This window comes from Notamacropus eugenii, chromosome 1 (assembly GCF_028372415.1).
Source record: "Notamacropus eugenii isolate mMacEug1 chromosome 1, mMacEug1.pri_v2, whole genome shotgun sequence".
Lineage (NCBI taxonomy): Eukaryota > Metazoa > Chordata > Mammalia > Diprotodontia > Macropodidae > Notamacropus > Notamacropus eugenii.
In genome coordinates, this window is record NC_092872.1 from 498119623 (window position 1) to 498139033 (window position 19411).

General features: G+C 40.0%; 1 protein-coding gene across 2 annotated transcripts in view; it reads left to right on the forward strand.

Moving 5' to 3' along the window:
• The window catches only part of NKAIN4 (sodium/potassium transporting ATPase interacting 4), a 121195-nt gene extending 101784 nt beyond the window's left edge, over positions 1-19411 (forward strand). The window contains exons 5-7 of one of the 2 annotated variants that reach the window (XM_072633318.1): positions 12911-12971; positions 16959-17043; positions 18611-19411. In XM_072633318.1, the coding sequence (XP_072489419.1) occupies positions 12911-12971; positions 16959-17043; positions 18611-18620 (156 nt within the window). In that variant the 3' untranslated portion in view covers positions 18621-19411. The remainder of the gene's footprint in view (positions 1-12910; positions 12972-16958; positions 17044-18610) is intronic. The other variant, XM_072633319.1, reaches the window with a different exon arrangement.

The window sequence follows — 19411 nt, forward strand, 5'->3', positions numbered from 1 at the left end:
ATTTGGATTTTCCAAGCAATAATGATTGATGTCATCTTGTATTTGGCTAGGTCTACCTGCAAATCATCTTCTCTTTCCCTCTCTCTAGGGTTCCTTGTAACCATATGGTCATTTTTCCTCAGTCTCTTGGGGAGAAATATAGGTATGCAATGTCTTTCCCAGAAATGCTATGGGAACTGGTCTCTTTTCAGTGAGGAGAGCTCTAAGCTCGACTGTCAGTTGCCGTCACTCAGAAGGTAGCTCAAATTGTTCCTAAGAAGGCATATCAATGTTTTCGTGGCATATAGTATGTTGACTGGGGCAGCTACGTGGCACAGTGGATGGTGTGGGATATGGAGTCAGGAAAACTCATCTCCCTGAGTTCAAATTCAGCCTCAGACACTTCTTAGCTGTATGACACTGCGCAATCACTTAACCCTGTTTGCCTCAGTTTCCTCATCCATAAAATGAGCTGGAGAAGGACATGGCAATTTCTCTGCCAAGAAAACCCCAAATGTCATGAAAGATCAGACACAACTGAACCACAACAGCAACAAAAATATATTGCCCAGTAGAAGAAACACAGTGTTGTTAACATGTATTGTCCTTTCTTGGATAGTGAATTCTACTACCATTGGCATCTTTCTAGACAGCTCAGCATCTCTCTTGTCTAGACTCTTTTGAGTCAGACCAAAGCTTCACACATTCAAGAAAGGTGGAAACGTCTCTCTGCTCTTGAGAGAAGGCCTAGTGCATCAGTCTCTTTATTGGGTGTGATTTACACGGTGAAAGAGAATGAAGATGTGTTGTATTTAGCCCCTTAAAGCTTGTTCAAGCAATTTTAAATCACCTTTGGCTTTGTCCTGTCCTCTTGGCCAACCACCTAAAGAAATCCACAGGAAGTAAACGCAGGGTGGATGCCATATAGAGGAATGGCTTTATAAATTCCAGCCTCTCCCTGGACCCACCTGGTTTATTTGCATTCAAATCTATTTTATGACCATCTGGGTTAGTATCAGACTTGCACTTTCTAAGGAAGAGCATCTCTGGAAGCCTGGAAAGTGTCGTGATCATTTGGTGTTGCCTTTCTGTCCCAATACCAGCCTGTCACTCAATGATAGAGGATGGAGTTTTTGACAGCTGGTCCGTCTCACTCAGGATTTAGGATTCCCTTGCCCAAGGTAGTAATGGGAAATAATTTAGTGGAAGAATGTTCCAGAGGCACATAGGACTTCCGGTTCTTCAGCCACCTGGTCCTGTTAGCTATGTGATTGGTGCTGTGTGCAGTCTGGAGTCTACAATTCTTGTACAGGTTGAGGGCTTCATTTCCCTGAATACCAAACTTGCTTTCCTTCAGAGTTGGAAGACTTTTGGTTTCAGTCTTGAGCTCTTATACTTCTTTGTGGGATGGCCAGATGACAGGAAGTCATTTTACCACTAAGAGCATCCTTCTTCCTTTGCCTTCCCCTCTACCCTCTTAGTCCCACTTAGGGCCACTTAGAACCAATCCCAACTGCTTTATTGTTCACTGGAGAGACGGAAATAACCAATTCTATTCCTTCTAAAGAGATGGAGGACCACCAGACCTTACCGTCTGCCTTGTTACTGACTACCAAAGTCCTCAAAGCCTTACCATCTGCTCTCCTTCTACACTCTGTTGATACCTAGTACTGCCATCTGACTTGTTGATACAGTCTAAGAACCATGGGCCTTGTCATTCACCACCATAACTGCACCCTTAAGACTTGCATCTACCTTTCAGCTGAATTTTCTTTTATGTGTAGTCTCTCTCAATTAAAGTGCAAGTTCCTTGAAAACAGAGAGTGCTTCTAGCTATATCTCCCATACCTAGCATAATGCTTGGCATAAAGTAAGTACTTAATCTTTTTTTTTTTCCATTTATTCTTTCAATAGTAACTCATATTTACAGAACTGTAAGGTTCACAAAGCACTATCCTTACAACAACTTTAAGTTGTGTCTGAAGTTGCATGATTGTTACTATTCCCATTTTGCAAATGAGAAAACTGAGGCTCTTAGATGACAAGAAACATGCCCATCATCATGCTGTCAAGAAATGTCGAGACAGAATTTGAATCCAGGTTATCTGACTCCAAATCTCTCACTCCATTTCCCACGCAATGCTTCAAGTAACAATCTCTCCATGCCTTAGTTTCCTCAGCTAAAGCATGAAGATGATACTTGCACGGCATGCCTTACAGGGTGGCTGTGAGAAATTATTCTGTAAGCATCAAAGCACTATAATAATATATGCTATTATTCCTTCTCTAGTTTTCCACAGATGGCATTCTCCCTCAGCCTCCTCCTCTAAAACTCTTTGGTTGCTTCTGACCCATTGAATAGTTCACTAAATCCATTTGTTTCCTGACATACTTTCTGAAATGCTTAATTGGATCTTTACTCCATCCCAAGTGGGCCAGGATGGAACATGTGGATCCAGCTGGGGGAAGATTCTGTGAAGTGTGGAACACGAGAACCATCTTGGCAGAATCCCTGCGTAGAAAGCCCCATGAAGCATGAGAGCAGCTTCTTACATCTTCTCTCTCAAGCAGGGTTGATGTTTTTCCCCCTCAGGAATCTTTGAGGAAAGCAATTTCATTTTATACAACACAATATAAAAGCAAGAGTGCTAGACTTGGAGTCAAGAGACCCGGGCTCAAATCCAAGCTCCATCAAACACTTTAATAGACTTTGGGAAGTTTTCCTTTACCTCTCTGATCATCAGTTTCCTTATCTGTAAAATGGATATAATATTTCCTGCTTTTTGTGCTGTAATGAGAAAAACACTTTGTAACTTTAGAGCCCTGTAGGAATGCGAGAAATGATGATGTCATCACCGTTGTGACTTTGGAGCTTGGATCATGCTGGAAGACCCTTTGAACTTGCTGGGAAGAAAACTTGGGTGGGGCAGATTACCCTTGGTAAACTAGATTGAGCCTAAATGCAGGTTACAAGCAAACTGACTTTAGAATTTGAAAGTGGTTTTCAAGAGTCAAACTGTGTTGATTCCAAGCTAATCTAAGTTTGGTGAATGTGGTCACAGCCCAGGAGCAGCGGAACCTTATGGGAAAGGCTTGACGTTACCTTTTATTCCAAGAACCTACTACTTTAAATACCAAGGCTATAGACCCAAGAGAATGGAACATCAACCAAAGTCCTGGTTTCCTTGAGCTAAAACTGCTAGGTTAGTGTTTAGCACCGTGCCTACATAGCAGGTGCTTAAAGAAGTGCTTGTTGATTGAATAATTAATGGATAGATTATAAATTACTTAAAAGGAAAGAAAAGTCTTATTTTTCTTTTTTGTAAATAAATTTTATTGTGACCTTTTCTATGGCCTAAATTTCCACCTATATCTCTCCCTCTCCCCTTTTCTGAGAGCCATCCCATAATATTTTATTTTTCTTTGTAACTCCTTCATTACATAGCTTGCCTTACACATAGTAGATGCTTAATAAAAGCTTGTTGAATTGAATGAATGTTAAGCTAAAAAGGAGATAGGTTTCTCTCTGTTGGAGTTACTGTTTCTGACTACTATCAGAGTGACTCATCCCTGAATATCCCCAGCTTTTCAGCTAAGACCCTAGATTGGTACCCTTGGGAAGGTATTAATTCACCATCCACACTTGGTAAACTTGTTAAGTGCTACATGAATGTGAGTTATTTGTATTGTTTTTGTTTGTTGAGTACTGACTAGATATGCAGCTAGAGAGACAAGACATGACATAGGTCCTGTCCTTCAGGGGCTCATTCTTGTTGTAGAAATAAAACATATGCACATGAATCCAAGAGAAAATATCATCTAGTGACGTATTGTAGACTATGTACATGTACTAGAAATTCAAAGACTAATTAGAATTAAGAGAAAAGAAAGATTAGTGAAAATCATAGCCACTTAAGAAGAAATAACATTTACTTTTGGGGCAGGTAGGCAGCACAGTGGATAGAGGGCTGGGCCTAGAGTCAGGAAGACTCATCTTCCTGAGTTCAAATCTGGCCTCAGACTCTTATGTGACCCAGTCCATTTCAGTTTTCTCATCTATAAAATGAGCTGGAGACAGAAATGGCAAACTACCCCAGTGTCTTTGCCAAAAAACCCCCGAATGGGGTCATGAGGAGTCAGACATGACTGGAACATAACAATAAAAAGTATTATTATCCATATTTGAGAGATAGTGAAGTTGTTAAGTGACTTACCCAGGGTAAACAAGTCAAAACCTGACCTCAAACCCATGTTTTCTGATTCTAAAACTAATTTTCTTTCCTTTGCATCATGCTCTTGGCAGTGGATTCTTGAGCTGGGAAGTAACAGTAACAGCAAAGACCCATAGCAGTTACTGAATTCCTAGACCTTTTTCTGTGGTTTCTTACTATCTATGTTTCTTTGACCTTATCCCTCATTCATTCTCTGATTTATTGGTGCTGGAGCTATCCTCCTGAGGTCCACAGCCTTATCCGGATTCAGCTGACTGTGCCATCTTCAGAAACATTAAGTGAATATCAGCCCTAAGAGACCCTGAATGCTTCATCTTCAGAGACAGTGAGCTCCTTGGAAATGAAATTGCTCCATATGTCTAAGAAGGAGAAAAGGAGTAGGGGTCCACGCTTAGCATGAAAAATTAATATACGTAAACCTGGCTAAGAGTATAAGCTAATATGATATAATCAAAGATCTCCTGCTTACCCCTGAAATAACTATTGCTTTTCCTATATCCTTTTGTATTTCTGCTTTCAGCTGTTCCAGGTTTAGGCTTGATGTATATCAGCTTTCAGGCATCTCTTATTCTGGTATCAGAGAAATAGTCTGAAAATGTTCTGATAATGATACAGAATGATTCAAAATCTTCTACATCTTTTCCCTAAGGCATGGGCTTTCAGTTATTCAATAATATATCATACTAGTGATGAAAGGAATAACATTTCTTTGTGTTTGAATCATGCTTTAAAAAAATCTTTCAAGTACTTTCCATTCTTGATCTTATTGACATACTGGGTGACAAGTACTTGATATTATAATTAAACCTATTTTGCAGATGGGGAAACTGATGCCCAGAAAGGTTAATTTGCAACATGGCCTAGTTGGAAGAGTGCCATTTGTGGAATCAGGAGATACAGGTCTAAATCCTGCTTTAAATGCCGATAAGCTGTGTGACACTGGACAACAAATTTTACATCTCAGAACCTTGTTTTCCATATCTATGAAATAGAGGGACAATTCCTTGATCTACATTCTCTATAGCTGACAGGGTCATTATGAGAAAAGTGCCTTCTTTATAAGTGATTTGCCATTCAGACATAAAGTGGTTGAGACAGAACCCAGGTTTTTGACTTCACAGTATTCCTTTGCTGCTTGTTTGTATCTTTCAACTTTCTTCACTGAGAGAAATTGACTGAATAAACTACATTTCAGGGAGAAAAATGTCTTTTTGTAAATTGAGATTGTAGATGAATCTGTAATCTGTACTATTCATATTTTATGGCTCTGTTTGGATTCCAAGGTAACCAAGACTTAGTGTGCCCCTTTACCTGACTGCTCTATATTGAGAAGTCACCAGGCCTGGGGGTAGAAGGGAAGGATCTCCAGAGTTTTTAGAGGTCAATAATAGGCTGGGTCACCCTATTTTATAAAGCATCCACAAGAGGTCCCCCTAATGAGGAGTTCTTCAATGCCAAATTAGAAACACTATCTTGGGGGTATCTAAGTAGTACAGTGGATAGAAAACCAGCTCTGGAGTCAGGAGAACCTGAGTTAAATCCATCCTCAGATACTTACTAGCTGTGTGACCCAGAGCAAGTCACTTAACCCAACTGCCTCAAAAAATGCTCTTTTGGAATTCTGATTCTGGAATTCTCAGTTTCGCCTTTTAGCTTTTAAAAAGGTGCCGTTAAAAACATTGAAAATTGTTCTTTTTTAAGTTGATTGCCAGCTTCTGCTTTCTCCCAGGCTTGCCTACCTCATCACCATGCCTGGAAGCTCCAATGTCAAGGCCAAAGGCAGAAATCAGGGAAGTTAAGGAAGTCCTGATCCTCTCAATGCCATTCCTAGTGGTGTCAGACCAGAAATAGCAGTAGCTCCAGAACAGAGCTTCATGTTAAAATAATAAGGGGGAAAAAGTGGCAAATTTTGGGTTGGACACACCTGGCTTTTAGTTCTTTTTCTTGGTGACCTGCCCTTCTTTCTTTGCCTTAGTGGTCTAATTCAGATGCCATGTCTTTCATGAAATATTTCTTCATTTCCAACTACAATCTTCCTCTTCCTTCTCTCTTCCCTACAAGTCTCTCCCTCCTGGGAACTCCTATAATACTTTGAGTAATAGTATAAGTATATTAGAACTAGAATGGGGCTTTTGAAGTCATGGAGTTCAACACCTTCAATTTAAAGAGGAAGAATCTGAGGCCCAGAGAAGAAAATGGGACTTGCCCAGGATCACATAGCTCGTAAATGGAAGATATGAGACTATAGCCAAGACCTCTTCACTCTTAACCCTGTGCTCTTTTAATTATTCCCAAGGCTTTATAATGAACTTACTGTATTTTATTTTATACTGTGGTTATAATATAATATAACTCTATCCTTCCTCCCTCTTTCTTTCTTTTTCTTTCCTTCTTTTTTTCTTCTTTCCTTCTTTTCTTTCTTTCTTTTTCTTTCTTTCTTTCTCTCCCTCCCTCCCTCCTTCCTTCCCTCCCTTCTTCCCTCCCTCCCTCCCTTCCTTCCTTTCCTTTCCTTTCTTTTCCTTTCCTTTCCTTTCCTTCCTTCCCTTCCTTCCTTTCCTTCTTTCTTTCTTTCATCATGCTTAAGTGACTCACCCAGAGTCACAGCTAGTAAGTGTTGTCACCTAGCTACCCCTATACTATGGATACTCTCATATGTTTTATTACCCTACTAGCTTCAAAACTCCTTGAATGCAGGGACCGTATCAGTTTCATTCCTATGTATCACCAGTGCCTAATACAATTAGGCACGTAGTATTTGTTGAATGAGTAAATTTTGCCCTTCTTTAGACTGCCCTGAGTTCCTGGACAGGAGAAGATGATTTTGGATCTAAATAATCTTTGCATTTAGAACTGAAAGGAACCTTAGACATCATCTGTCCCTACCCTTTCATTTTATAGATAAGGAAACCAAAGCCCAAACTTAAATATCTTGCCCAAGATCACACACAAACAAGTAGTAGAACTAGCCTGTCTTTTGAGTTCAAATTCTGTATCTTTTCCATTGTGCCAGGCTGTGAATGGTGAGCAGTGTACATGGTATTCCTTTGCTCTACACTATATTTCATTCATAATGCACACAAGACAAGATTCAGTGTGTGTCCTAAGAGTTCACTTTCTCCCAGAGGTGATGGCTTTAATTATAGCTGAGCTCTACTCACAAGAAAATGCTGCTTGCATTCTTATATGTTCCATCTCCTTCCCTCCTCTGTTCATCTGAGAGAACTGGCTGAGCTCAAAGGATAATGTAACCTTTCTTGAAGAAAATAAAAGCACATCACTGAATAAACATTTATTGATTTATTGTTGCTGAAAGGTCTTGTTAGGGTTGTGAGTTACAAAGTTGGAGATCAGTATATTAGATTTGAGACAGAACATAAAAATCATCCAGTCTAACCCTTTCATTTTACAAGTAAGGAAACTGAGGCTCAGAAAGGGGAAATGAGCTGACTACACAGACCATACAGCTAACAAATGGAGCCATGTTGAAAGCTGAAGTACTCTAAATCAGTGACTCTTGCCATTACACTCTGACGCTCTCTAGGAGTGAAATGAACAGCAATGGCTCCCTAAAGAAGTCTTTGTAAGATACTCAGAATTACTTAGTTTGTTCTTAAATCCATTTATTTGTCTGGAGGAGATAATGATGACATGAACACACAAGTGGTTCAGCTGAAGAATTCAGGATGAAGGCAGGTAGTCTGATGAGACTGGGATCAGAAAGCTCAGCCTAAACTATCCCTGATGCTAGCTTTCAACCAGGTCTTGTGGCTCAGAGTGGAGGCAGTCTGAGAGCTTCCCCTGTTCACAGGGTATTCGTGATCAGTGATGTCTTGTGCCATTCTTAACAGCATCACCAACATTCCCCAGATTGGACTATCTTCTGTCTCATCCATACATCGACAGTAACCAAATACTGTCATTTATACCTCTACAACATATTTCTCATTGTCTCCCCCCTCAAATTCCACCCTAGTTCTTGCTCTTATTTCTTCTTGCCTTCCAATTGGTTTCCCTGCCTCTGATCTTTTCCTGTCTGATCCACTCTCTATGCTACTCCCCACCTCCTCTCCATTTTCCCAATATACAACTAGGATAATGTTACTCTTTCATTCAAAAACTTTCAACAGGTCCTTCTCATCTGCCAAATAATGTCTAAAGTCTTGACCTTGGCATTCAAGGCCCTCCACAGAAAGCTTCACCTCACCTTCCCAGTCTTATCTACTGTACTATTGTCCTTCACATACTCTATATTCAAGACAAGTTAGACTAATTTCTGAAGCTACTAGGTGGCATATTGAATAGAGTGTTGGACTTAGAATTAGGTGCGGGTTAAAATACTGCCAGAGATGTTAACTAACTATGGATAAGTCACTTAAGCTGTTTGTCTCAGTTTCCTTATCTATAAAATGAGGATAATAATAGCACCTACCTTACAGGACTGCTGTGACAATCAAATGAGATCATGTACTCGAAGTGTTTTGCATACCTTAAAGCTCTATATAAATGCTAGTTATTATTATCTCCCTTCTCAATTTGCCCCTTCCCAATTCCATGCCTTTGCTTATACCTTCTCCTCCTTACCTGAAACGGACTTTTGTTTTCTACCTCAGTCTGTTGAAGGTCCTGTTTCATTTCAGAGACCAATTCAGATGCCACCATCTCCATGAGACCTTCTATAACCCTTTCCCCACCAGGTAAAAGTGAATTTTCTTCATTCATATTTCTGAAAGCACTTTATTGGATCTCTCGTTTGCACATCTTATTCCTTTCTGTGACAATTACTCATGTACTTTTCATTCTTTTTACAAACATTTATTAGGTACCTTCTGTGTGCTAGACACTGATAAATACTGGGAACATAAAGACAGAAATAGTCTCTTCCTTTAAGGAATGTATGTTCTACTTAGCAATTAACATACATACAGACAGGTAAACTAAGAAAAATCATGGAGGGGGTACTTACAACTGGGAAAATTAAGAGAAGGCTCATGTAGGAAGCAGCGTGTGCTCAGCTTTCAAGGAAACTAGGGCTTCTAAAAGGCCAGATTAAAGAAAGAGTACAGTTTAAATGTGAGAGCATGACCCAGGATGCAGGAAATGAAATACTATGTATAAATGACAGCAAATAGAAGATGAATCTTACTTTGCAAACCTGAGTGAGTTCTCAGAAACGTAATGGTCATCCTGACAGAAAAATGAAAGCAGGAAAGGTAGGTTGGTGACATTGGCAAGTGGATAAAGATAATGAGTTCTGTTTTGGAACTGTTGAATTTGAGATAACTTTGTAATATTCAGGTAGAAATGTCCAATAGTTAGGTGGTGATGTGGGACCAGAGCTCTGGGTAGACACTGATGCTAGATATAAAAATCTGGGAATCATCTGCATAACAGTGATCATTGAACCAAAAATGATATGATGAAATCACCAAAAAGAAGAGAGTTTAGAGAAAGAAGAGAAGAGGTCTCTGAATAGGACCTTGAGAGATACCCAAGAGTGGAGTCAGGACATAGATGATGACTCAGAATTGCCTGATACATAAGAGAAGAACTAAGGGAGACCAGTATCACAAAAACCTGAGAGGAGACAGTATCCAGGAGGAGAGGGAAATAAATTACTTCAAATATTGTGCAAATATTTTTAAAAGGATAAGGACTAAGAAAAGACTATCAGTTTGATCATTTTGAGATCATTGGTAATTCTGAATATAGTGGTTTCAGTTCTCTTACTGATCATCAAACTGAGAACAGGGTCTATGCCATACCCTTTTTATCTTAACCTCCCACTACAGGACCTATTCTCTTACCTCAGAATATGCACCATGTTGTGATTTTGAAACCTAAAGCCTTTGTTAAAATAAGGAACTGATGGAGTGAATTTCTTAAACTCTAAGTACTCACTTTCGTTTCTTTGTTTTTAATCATTTAAGTGTTATTTCTGAGTGATAGAGCCAAGGACACTGTGTGGGCCATTCTGATAAACTGAGATAACTGTTATTTCTCTATTTTCTTTTGACTGTTCTTTCTGGTCTCTCTTGCTCTTAGCACTGGTAGAACCTACACAAAATTTCTGTGGTATTCAGAGTCTTCTTTGTCTTTGGTAGGGAAGAAAAAGACCTTTGGGTCATGGATATTCCTTTTTGAAGAAGTTCAGATAAAGAAAAGTGAAGCAAAAAAATTCCAGCTCAGGCTCAGAATAGTCTTCCTCCTTACCTTCACCTCTAGGATTCCCTAGTTTCATTCAAAGGTAGGTTCAGGAAACATCTCCTACCTTTCCTAATCCTCCTACCATTGCTAGTATTCCCCAAACCCACACATTACATACTTAATATTTATCTTGTATATATTTCTATTTATTTTCAGGGGTTTGTGCAGGATACTAAAAAGTATGACTTTCATCCCTCAGGGAGCCTCATAATCTATAGGATCACATAAAAATGGAGCTGGAGGTCATTTAGCCTAACCTCTTTATTTTATAGATGAAGAAACTGAGGCCTATGAATGAGAAAGACTTGCAAATAACCACACATGATAAATGGCAGAACAGGATTCAAACCCAGGTGTTCTGACTTCAAGTCTACGACTCATTCCACTGAGAGAACATGCTACCTTATATGATTAGTTAAGTGCCAACTGGTAGGTAAGGCAACTATATCAGCTAAATATTAGCAAAGGAGAGAACACTATTGGTTAGAACAATTTGGAAGATTTCCCAGGGAATATGGGCTGTGGAGAGTGGCTAAGATTTGTCTCAACGGAAAGTAAGGGGGATGGTGTGAGAGAAGGCATAGTTTCTAGAAAACACATGTTTTGCGCAGAAGTACATTAGAAAAAAACCTAGTGGCTGGAGTGGAGGAAAAGTCGAATTCTTCTCAAAGGTAAGAAGATATTGTCACTGGGAAAATAAATTTTTGTCTGGCTGCTTGTGTAGTGGTAAAAATTAAATGTATCTTCCTTTAGTACCATGGCCAGCTCCTAGTCAATTACATTCTTTGGTCATCCTTACTGAATGTTTCCTACTAGTAAAATATTACAACAAGATATGGAAAATTTGTTGGTATAACTTCTGTAATTTGTCTTAAATAGCAATGCTTTGAGTTTTCCTGCCTTGGCATAATGAAAGCACTTTATAGGATTACCAGTCAAATATAGCTTTGAGTAGGTTTAGCTGTTGATTTTGCCACCTGCCAGAAAAATGATTTGAATATGGCATATCCACATGGACTCCAGCTTGCTGAGGTGAGATTAAACAAAAAGAATCCTTATTTTTCCTTGTGCTAGGAGCTTCTTAGAAATCAACAGAGCAGCATCAGAAACCCTGGCCATTGCCATCATTCATGTTACTTGAGAAGTCCAGAAGAAATACAAGGTTTTAATTCAACTTTTCCCAAAGTGCATTTGTGCAAAGCTGTTCTTCCCTAGGGAGAGTTGCCAAACACGTGCATGTCTTGGAGTCCCTCAATAGAAATCTCATTAGCTTGACTTTGTTGTAGCTATGATATATTTTTCTGTCATATTATAAATGAATGACCCTGTTTCCTGGGCTTCTCCATGTATCATCCTGTCTTCTCTGGAAATGAATCATTGTTGGTTGTATTTTAATTCTTGTTAAAGAGGATTGAGTTTACTGTGGGAAATGAGCAGTTCTGCTGCATGATAACTTTAATAATATTGTTAGTGTCACCTCAAATCAAGGAAAATGAGCTGCTACTTAAAACTTCCACTGAAAAGTGGAAGAAGGACTGAATCACCTGAATGGAGAAAAGGGAAGCCTGACTTGATGTAATCTGCTTGATGACAAACATTCTGACTAAAACTTGAGAATCAGTGGAATTCTTTAGAAAGGCAAGAGTGCTCAATCACTACTTCCTTCTGATGGTGCCTTAAGTTTGAGCTGTTCAGGTCTGTTTCTGTGTGGAGAAGTGGCTTCCTTTCAGCTGAGCTTCATTCCCCAGCCCAGAGAGAAACTAGGACTTTTCCTAAATAGAGCTCAGCAGTTCTTGGTCAGAACCATTTGCCCAAAACTTGATCCAATTGTAAAAGTATCTTGTGACTTTAGGCAATGTTGGCAGTCAGTCTACACCACTCCAGACATGAGTGTGCTAATGAATTTGAGTATTTTTTGCTGCTTGTGCTGTGTGCTTTAGTAATTAAAGTCAACACTCCCATCTATTGGTCTGAATTAACCAGCTGGGTCAAACTTGATGTTAGAATTCACTGGAATACTTCTTAACTTTTACTTTGCTTTGAATGAGTAGTCCTGACTTAGGGATGTATCAGGGGTTCTACCTACAATCTGAAGATGGTGATGAGAAATGAGTGCTATCAGGGTGGCACTCGGTGGTCAAAGGACAGATATTTCTTAGAGAATAAAAAGACAGTAAGAACTCTATTATTGCATTTCTAAGTTTTCTTCCCAGGAACCAGGTTATAAACATCCATTTTTAATTTGTCATTACACTTCCTGGTCAACCTTTCGCTGTATTTTTTTTCCTGGTTTTTGTACATGTTTTGCATTGGCTCTGGTCCTTTCACTGAGCTCATTTTGCCATATTCTTCCTCTGGCACAGATCTGGCATTTGGCATTGAACCACTGAAACCTTTTCAAAAGGTGGTAGACTTTCACATAATCTGATTATGTAAATTCATATTTCTGAAATTAGACTGAATGGCTTCTCACTTTTCCCCCTCTTTTCTTATAGTTGGTGGGCTTTGTGTATGCCTGTTACGTGGTCAGTGTCTTCACAGAGGAAGAAGATAGCTGTAAGTATTCATCTAAAGATTTTTCAGCAGTGGTGTTGATAACAGTTCATTTCTGAAGGCATCACATCCCACAGTGCCACAGAAAGCTTAAATGAGAGGGAGGGACAGAAGATATGAAAGGAATGAAAAAAACAGGGAAGAGAGGAAGGAAAATAGCAGAAATGGTATGGAAGGAGATGAAGAAAAGTAGAGGAAATGGGGAAGAGAAAAGACAATTGAAGAAATGAAAAGAGAAAGAAGGAGAATACAGCATTTTGAGGTAGAGGGCAAATTGAAGAAGGAGTGAAGGGACTGAGGGGAAAGAAGGGGTAGAAGGTGGAAGAGGAAAAGAAAGGAAGGAGAGAAGAGGAAAGGGGAAGAGGATAGGAAATGAGAGAGGAAAGAAAGGAAAGGGGCAGATAAAAGGAAGGGAAAGAGGGAAAGAAGAGTTGAAGATGGGGAAAAGGAGAGGGGAAGAAGGAGACTAAATAGTGGAGAGGAAGAAGTAGGGAGGTGAGAAGAGGGGGAGGAGATGGGGGTGGTAAAGAGAGTACAGAAGAGGAAGAGAGCAAGGGAGGAGAAAAATGAAAGGAAGAAAAAGATAAGGGGAAGGATAAGGGTAGGGAAGGAGGTGAGGGAGGAAAGAGAAGAGGAAGACAGGGAATCCTAATTCCAAGGGGAAGGAAAGGAGGGGGGAGATAGAAAGGGAAAAGAAAGGACAGGAAGAAAAATACTATTTTTTCTATCCTAATTTTGTGATGTTCTCAAAACCTATTAGCATGACTTAGACCCGATGATGAAAGTCTAAGCACTGAGGATTCTTTTCCTCTCCCCTGAACATTAACTTTTTCTGCTATGCCAAAGCTGGTATTTAGCCATTCCTGCTGGCAGCTGTATAAAAGAGACAACCATTTGAACTGAGAGTCAGAGAGAACGCTGGGCCACTTGCATTTAAAATGAGGAAGAAGCTTCAGAGGTTGTAGGTATTCACTGAGAAGACAACTCACCTTGTTATCCAGGTGGGATGCAGATGGCATTCAGGCACGAGTGGTAGGGAAATTGTTATTCCTATTTAGGATCATAGATTTTTCAGACTTTCAGTAGAGTCCTACCAGAGACATAGTGTTAACCAAAAATAATGAGGTAGCAAAATCATAGGCAACAAGAATTTACTAAACATAAATATACCTTTTTCACATGCCTTTAGTGTGTATGAGGGCTTCTGATACCTTTGTCCGCTCTCCCTTGCCTCCAGCATACATGATTAGACGTGTAGGTGAAAAAATAAAGACTGCCTGCTCAGCATTTCCTTAGGCATCCAACAAAGGGTGGGGGTAGAGGGGGCTGACTGATGGGAACTCAGCAGGTGTGAAGGGTCAGGAAGGAAACAACAGATGGATGGATGCTTGTGGCTGTATCAAGCAGTTTCCAAAGACTGATTTCCCTCAGTTTCCAGTGGAAAATGTCAAGAGACTCAGGAAGTTTAGAGCCTGTTCATATTCCACCACTGTTTTCAGTAGGAACTGAAAATCCACATTCTTTGTGTTTTTTTTTAAAGCAGAATTGCCACATAAAGCAGTCAGCTAGCAAGGCCCATGGCGAGAGAAATCATTGGTCTAGACAGATAAGATTTAGATGCTCATCTTGGACAACTGTCCACCAGATTTTCAACTGTACTGATGTTAATTGCAAAATAGAGTAGTTCCCTTTCCCTAATCAGAATCCTTAATGAGAATGCAGGGTGTGTGATGGTATAAGTCCTCTAGGTGGCATGGGGGTGGAAAGTTCTCTCCAAAAAGCAAAGCCAACCTCGTGCTGCCATTTTCCCTTTACACTCTTGGCACCTGAACTTGCTTCATATTTTGGTGTTCATCTCTGAAAGTACTAAGTCAGTGGAAAGAGTTTGGGACCTGGAGTAAAGAGAAACTTGAGTTCAAGTCTTGCCTCTTGTATATACTAGCTGTGTGAATCTGGGCAAGTCACTTAACTTCTATGAGACCGTTTCATCATGTATAAAATGAGGCCAGTGGTATGGTAATACCTACTTCCCAGTGTTATTGTGAAGCTCAAAGGAAATCATGTGTCATGAGTTTCATATCCAAAGTTCCAATGCACAGAGAAATACCACTTTAGAAGTTCTGTACAAGGGCTTTTGCTTCTCTATGTAAAGGAACTCTTCACATTTACTTAGTATGGGAGATCCTGTTGCAGGTGAATGAAGTCTCTAGAAATCCATGCAGATGGCTAGGGAAGCTGAGACTGCTGCTATGTTTCAGCCCTGTCTCAATCTCTGCTGGGGGATGCCAGGTTGAATAATTAACACTGACAAGCCATCAGTATTCTAGGCTTGCAGAAGAGGTCAGTCCTTTCACTGACCTGAAAAATTTGAGTAGCATTTTAATTTTCTCCTCTGTGGTTTTTTTTAAATGCTTCTTTGATGTTGAGCATGCAGTAGTTCTAAGTATTCAGGCAGATTCATCAGCAAGTAAGCAGGGATGGGGTTTTCATGAGACAGTGGATCAAGGGAATCCACTTGTACCAGGGAGCAAGCATGAGGTTTTCATCAAGGGAACACCTAATAATGTACCAGTCATGTGAAACTTCCTGTTAAGGAAAATCTCCCAAGACTTGAATTGAGAGCTTTCTATCCATTTATAGTCACAAATTACCATTGTTAAGAGTGTGTGTTAGTAGTATTCACCTATTGGAACTGTGGGCTGTATCCCTACCTGCAAATGAACCAAGGCAGCAAGGTGTCAGCTTGGTAGGACCAGGTCATGCTAGGATGAAACCACAGATTGTTTTCCCTAAACCACCACCCTCCACCCCCAAATGGAATTAAATCCTGGGCCACTGCTTAAATAATGTCCTGAATCCTGTGAATGGAGATGTAGAACTTCCGAGAAGTCAGAATAACCTGCAAAGGATTCTGGGAAGAATATCTCCTTTCTTGTTCATGACCTTCCATTCCTCCTCATCAAGAGATGCCTTGGTCAAGGAGGAGGTCTGGAGAAATTCACTCCAATCTCTATCCTTGGCCAAATCTGTTGCCAACTTCAAGGCACTACTCTGAAGAAGCCTCAGAATGTTAGGCTTCCCAGACACATACTGCAGTTAATAGAACAATTTATCATTTTTTTTCCTATAATGATGCTTACTGGGCTTAGTGGAATGACTGTCAATTAAGTACCTTGTTCCGTCAGAGAAAACAAGAAAGTCTTTGCATTTTGGCTGTTGTTATTTATTTTAAGAAACATTTATAAAAATACAAAATAGCCTCAGGGTTCAATGATATTCAATTATCTCTTCAAATATTAGAAGCCTATTAGCATTTCAGACACAAATTAATCTTGACTAAACTTGCAAATATATCTGATATGTCTGTGTATCTTTGAGGTAAAACTGATGGTGTAGCCAAGTGGTATGGTTCTCCCCATCTTACCTCCCCCACCAGCATCACTGGGGAAAACCATTGTTCCTCTTTTCACATGGAGCTGATTGTCTACTTAAGTGACTAAGGGAGGGAATCAAGCCACAAGTACTAGAATCTTGAGTGAGAGGACCTGGACACTATCTCAGTGATCTTGGGTAAATCATCTAACCTCTCTGGGCCTCAGTTTCCTTGTTTGTAAAAACCTTTGGCCTACCAGGGGCTAAGAGCCCTTCTGGCTCTAAATCTGTGCTCTTATGAGTTTCTTTGTTTTAATCTGTTTAAAAACATTCAAGTAGGAAGTCACCTGCTACATTACTTCCTTTCCAGAGAAAGTAGGCTTGCTGGACTCCTGTAGTGGGTATGGTGTTTTGATTTCCTTGAGGCTATCTATGGCGGGGAGGGAGGAAGGGGAGGCAGGAATGTCCATTTCTGTCTATTGCAGAGGATCTCTCATGTCCATCTGTCATTACATGCTGCTGCTTCTGTTGGTTTAGTTTCCTTTTTCTTTTTTCTTTTTTTTTTACACCATCTGCCATGCTTTGGTTTTGTTTTATTTGGGTCTTAATTTCTTTCAGTTGATTTCATTGGTGGATTTGATCCATTTCCTCTCTACCATGTCAATGAAAAGCCCTCCAACCTATTGTTCAAGCAGACATACCTGTAAGTATAGGCCCTAGAGGGAGAGACCCTCAAAGCCCTGTCATTCCATATATGTTCCCTCACAGTAGGACTTCTCCACAAGGGGCTTGTTTATCTGGGATTTGACAGATGGAGGTCCTGGGACAGAGCTGGCATTCTTTTATGGTAATGCTTCTATGCAGTGAATTAAATGCTTCATTTTCCACTATCCTAGATAAACACTATTTCTCCCCAGAACTGTGTGCCTTTTAGCAGACAAAATGTTTCCTGTGCCCATAAGGCCCAATTCCTCCAGGCAGATTTTCATGCCCAGTCTCCTTCTACAATGTTATTGCCTTTGGTGCTTTACAATCCCCTGATCATTTCTTGTAAATACCTCTTATACTTCCAGTGAGAGCTCTGGGGGGGACAATCCTTTGGAATGAGGAGTGTGTCTTCATTGATATAGCCGTAAGGACATACTTTGTAAAGCTAAGTTTGGAATCTTTCTCTGTAAAGCTTTTTTCTCTCTCAGGTCTTCAAGACTCTAAATGTAGATATTTTAGAAAGCATTAGGGAACCCAAAGAAATCTTTTGTGGATTTTATACAATTGACCATTCCCAGATTTTTTTAAATTAAAATTGGACATTTATCAAATTATCTTTGTAGAATTTCTGCAACAAAATTTATATCTCAACTTGGCTACTTTTGTTATTAAAAATCTTCTTGTGCCACCTCTCTTCACCATCAATTAAGGAATTGGTCCAAAAAGCACTCTAAAACCAGATTTAAGTGATTTTTAGATTAACTGCTGTTTTTATAATATGTAATTGCCAATTCTTTCATTATCAAGGAACATTGAAAGTTAGTGATGTTTGAGAAGGAATGTCTCATCAGATATCACCCTCCCAGGCTCTCAAGTAATAGAAACTTTGGAATCAGAGGCATTGGGTTTGAAACCCATTTTTGCTGTTTACTCCATGTGTGACCTTGGGAAAGTCATTTAATTTTTCTAGACCTCATTTTCCTTAGATGATATTAGATCTAAGATTTTTCCTGTTCCAAATCTTACAAGTCTAGGAAATTAAGTATGCCATTACCCTTGGGGTGGCTAGGTGGAGCAGTGGAAGGAGCACTGGGCTTGAAATAAGGAAGACTTATCTTCATGAGTTCAAACTTGGCCTCAGACAGTTACTAGCTCAGACACATTTACTAGCTGTGTGATCCTGGTCTAGTCATTTAACCCTATTTGTTTCAATTTCCTCATCTGTAAAATTGGGACAATAATAGCAACTACTGTGAGGATCACCTAAGCTAATCATTGTAAAGGGCTTAGCTCAGTGTTGGCACAAATTGCCAAGTTAGCTATCATTTGGGGGAAGGACAGATTAATTTCCTTTATAGTCAGAGTCAGTGGACTTTTTAAGCCTATTTCTTCTTGACTTACCACAGAACAGTAGAATTATTTGGGAAACCCTTTGAAAACTTGAAGATGAGAATCTAATTACTTCCGAGTCTTCTTTCACCAGTGCAAAGAGCTTTCCTTTGGAAAAGTTTTTGTTGTGACCTGGGCCTTCCTAATCCCAGTTCTTCTCACTGTCCCCACAGGCCTTCGTAAGTGAAGAAGAGGATGCCGCACCAGCGCTCAGTCAAGAAGGGTCACTCCCTGTCATGTGGAAACCCTGGTCTGAAGAATTCATCCCATCTTACTCCTTAACACAATGAATGTACTACACATGGCTGGACCATTTCTGTTTTGAGTCTGAGTGTCCCAATGATCCTCATCTCCATCCCAAGTGTCCTAGGACCCTGGGCCTTTAACCTGCATTGCCTCAGGCTTGGTTTTAAAAACTACAGTCTGGAAGGCCTCATCTACTCCCTCCCTCCAACCCCTGCCCATCTGGGGTCCCTGACCCACAGAGAGAGGCATGGTCATGAACCAGCTGCAGATGCCTACTTTTTTTTGTAATTTTCTTTAAAAAAAAAAAAAAAGCAAAAACAAAAATCACACATGTATGTACTCACAGCTGCTCCTACCCCTTGACTCATATCATATGGGATGCTATTTGCATCAGTGGAGCAAAATTGGTGGACTTTGTATGTTGTAGTGATGCCTTCTGCTACCCTCAGCCTAGGTTTGCCTTTGAGGTACAACAGGTATCCCAGGCCTCTGGGATGAGTTTGTTATCTTTATTCCATGACCTCAGAGCACTGACCTGAGTTAAAAGTGGAAGAGTTTGTTTGTGGGAAACAGGGTAGTGAAAGAGATAGCAGAGACAGGGGAGGAATATGTATGTGTGTGTGTGTGTGTGTGTGTGTGTGTAATATGTATGTACACACATGTTAATGGAATATCGTTCATGAGCCATGGTCACTGAGTGAACAATTAAATTCAATAATCAAATGCCA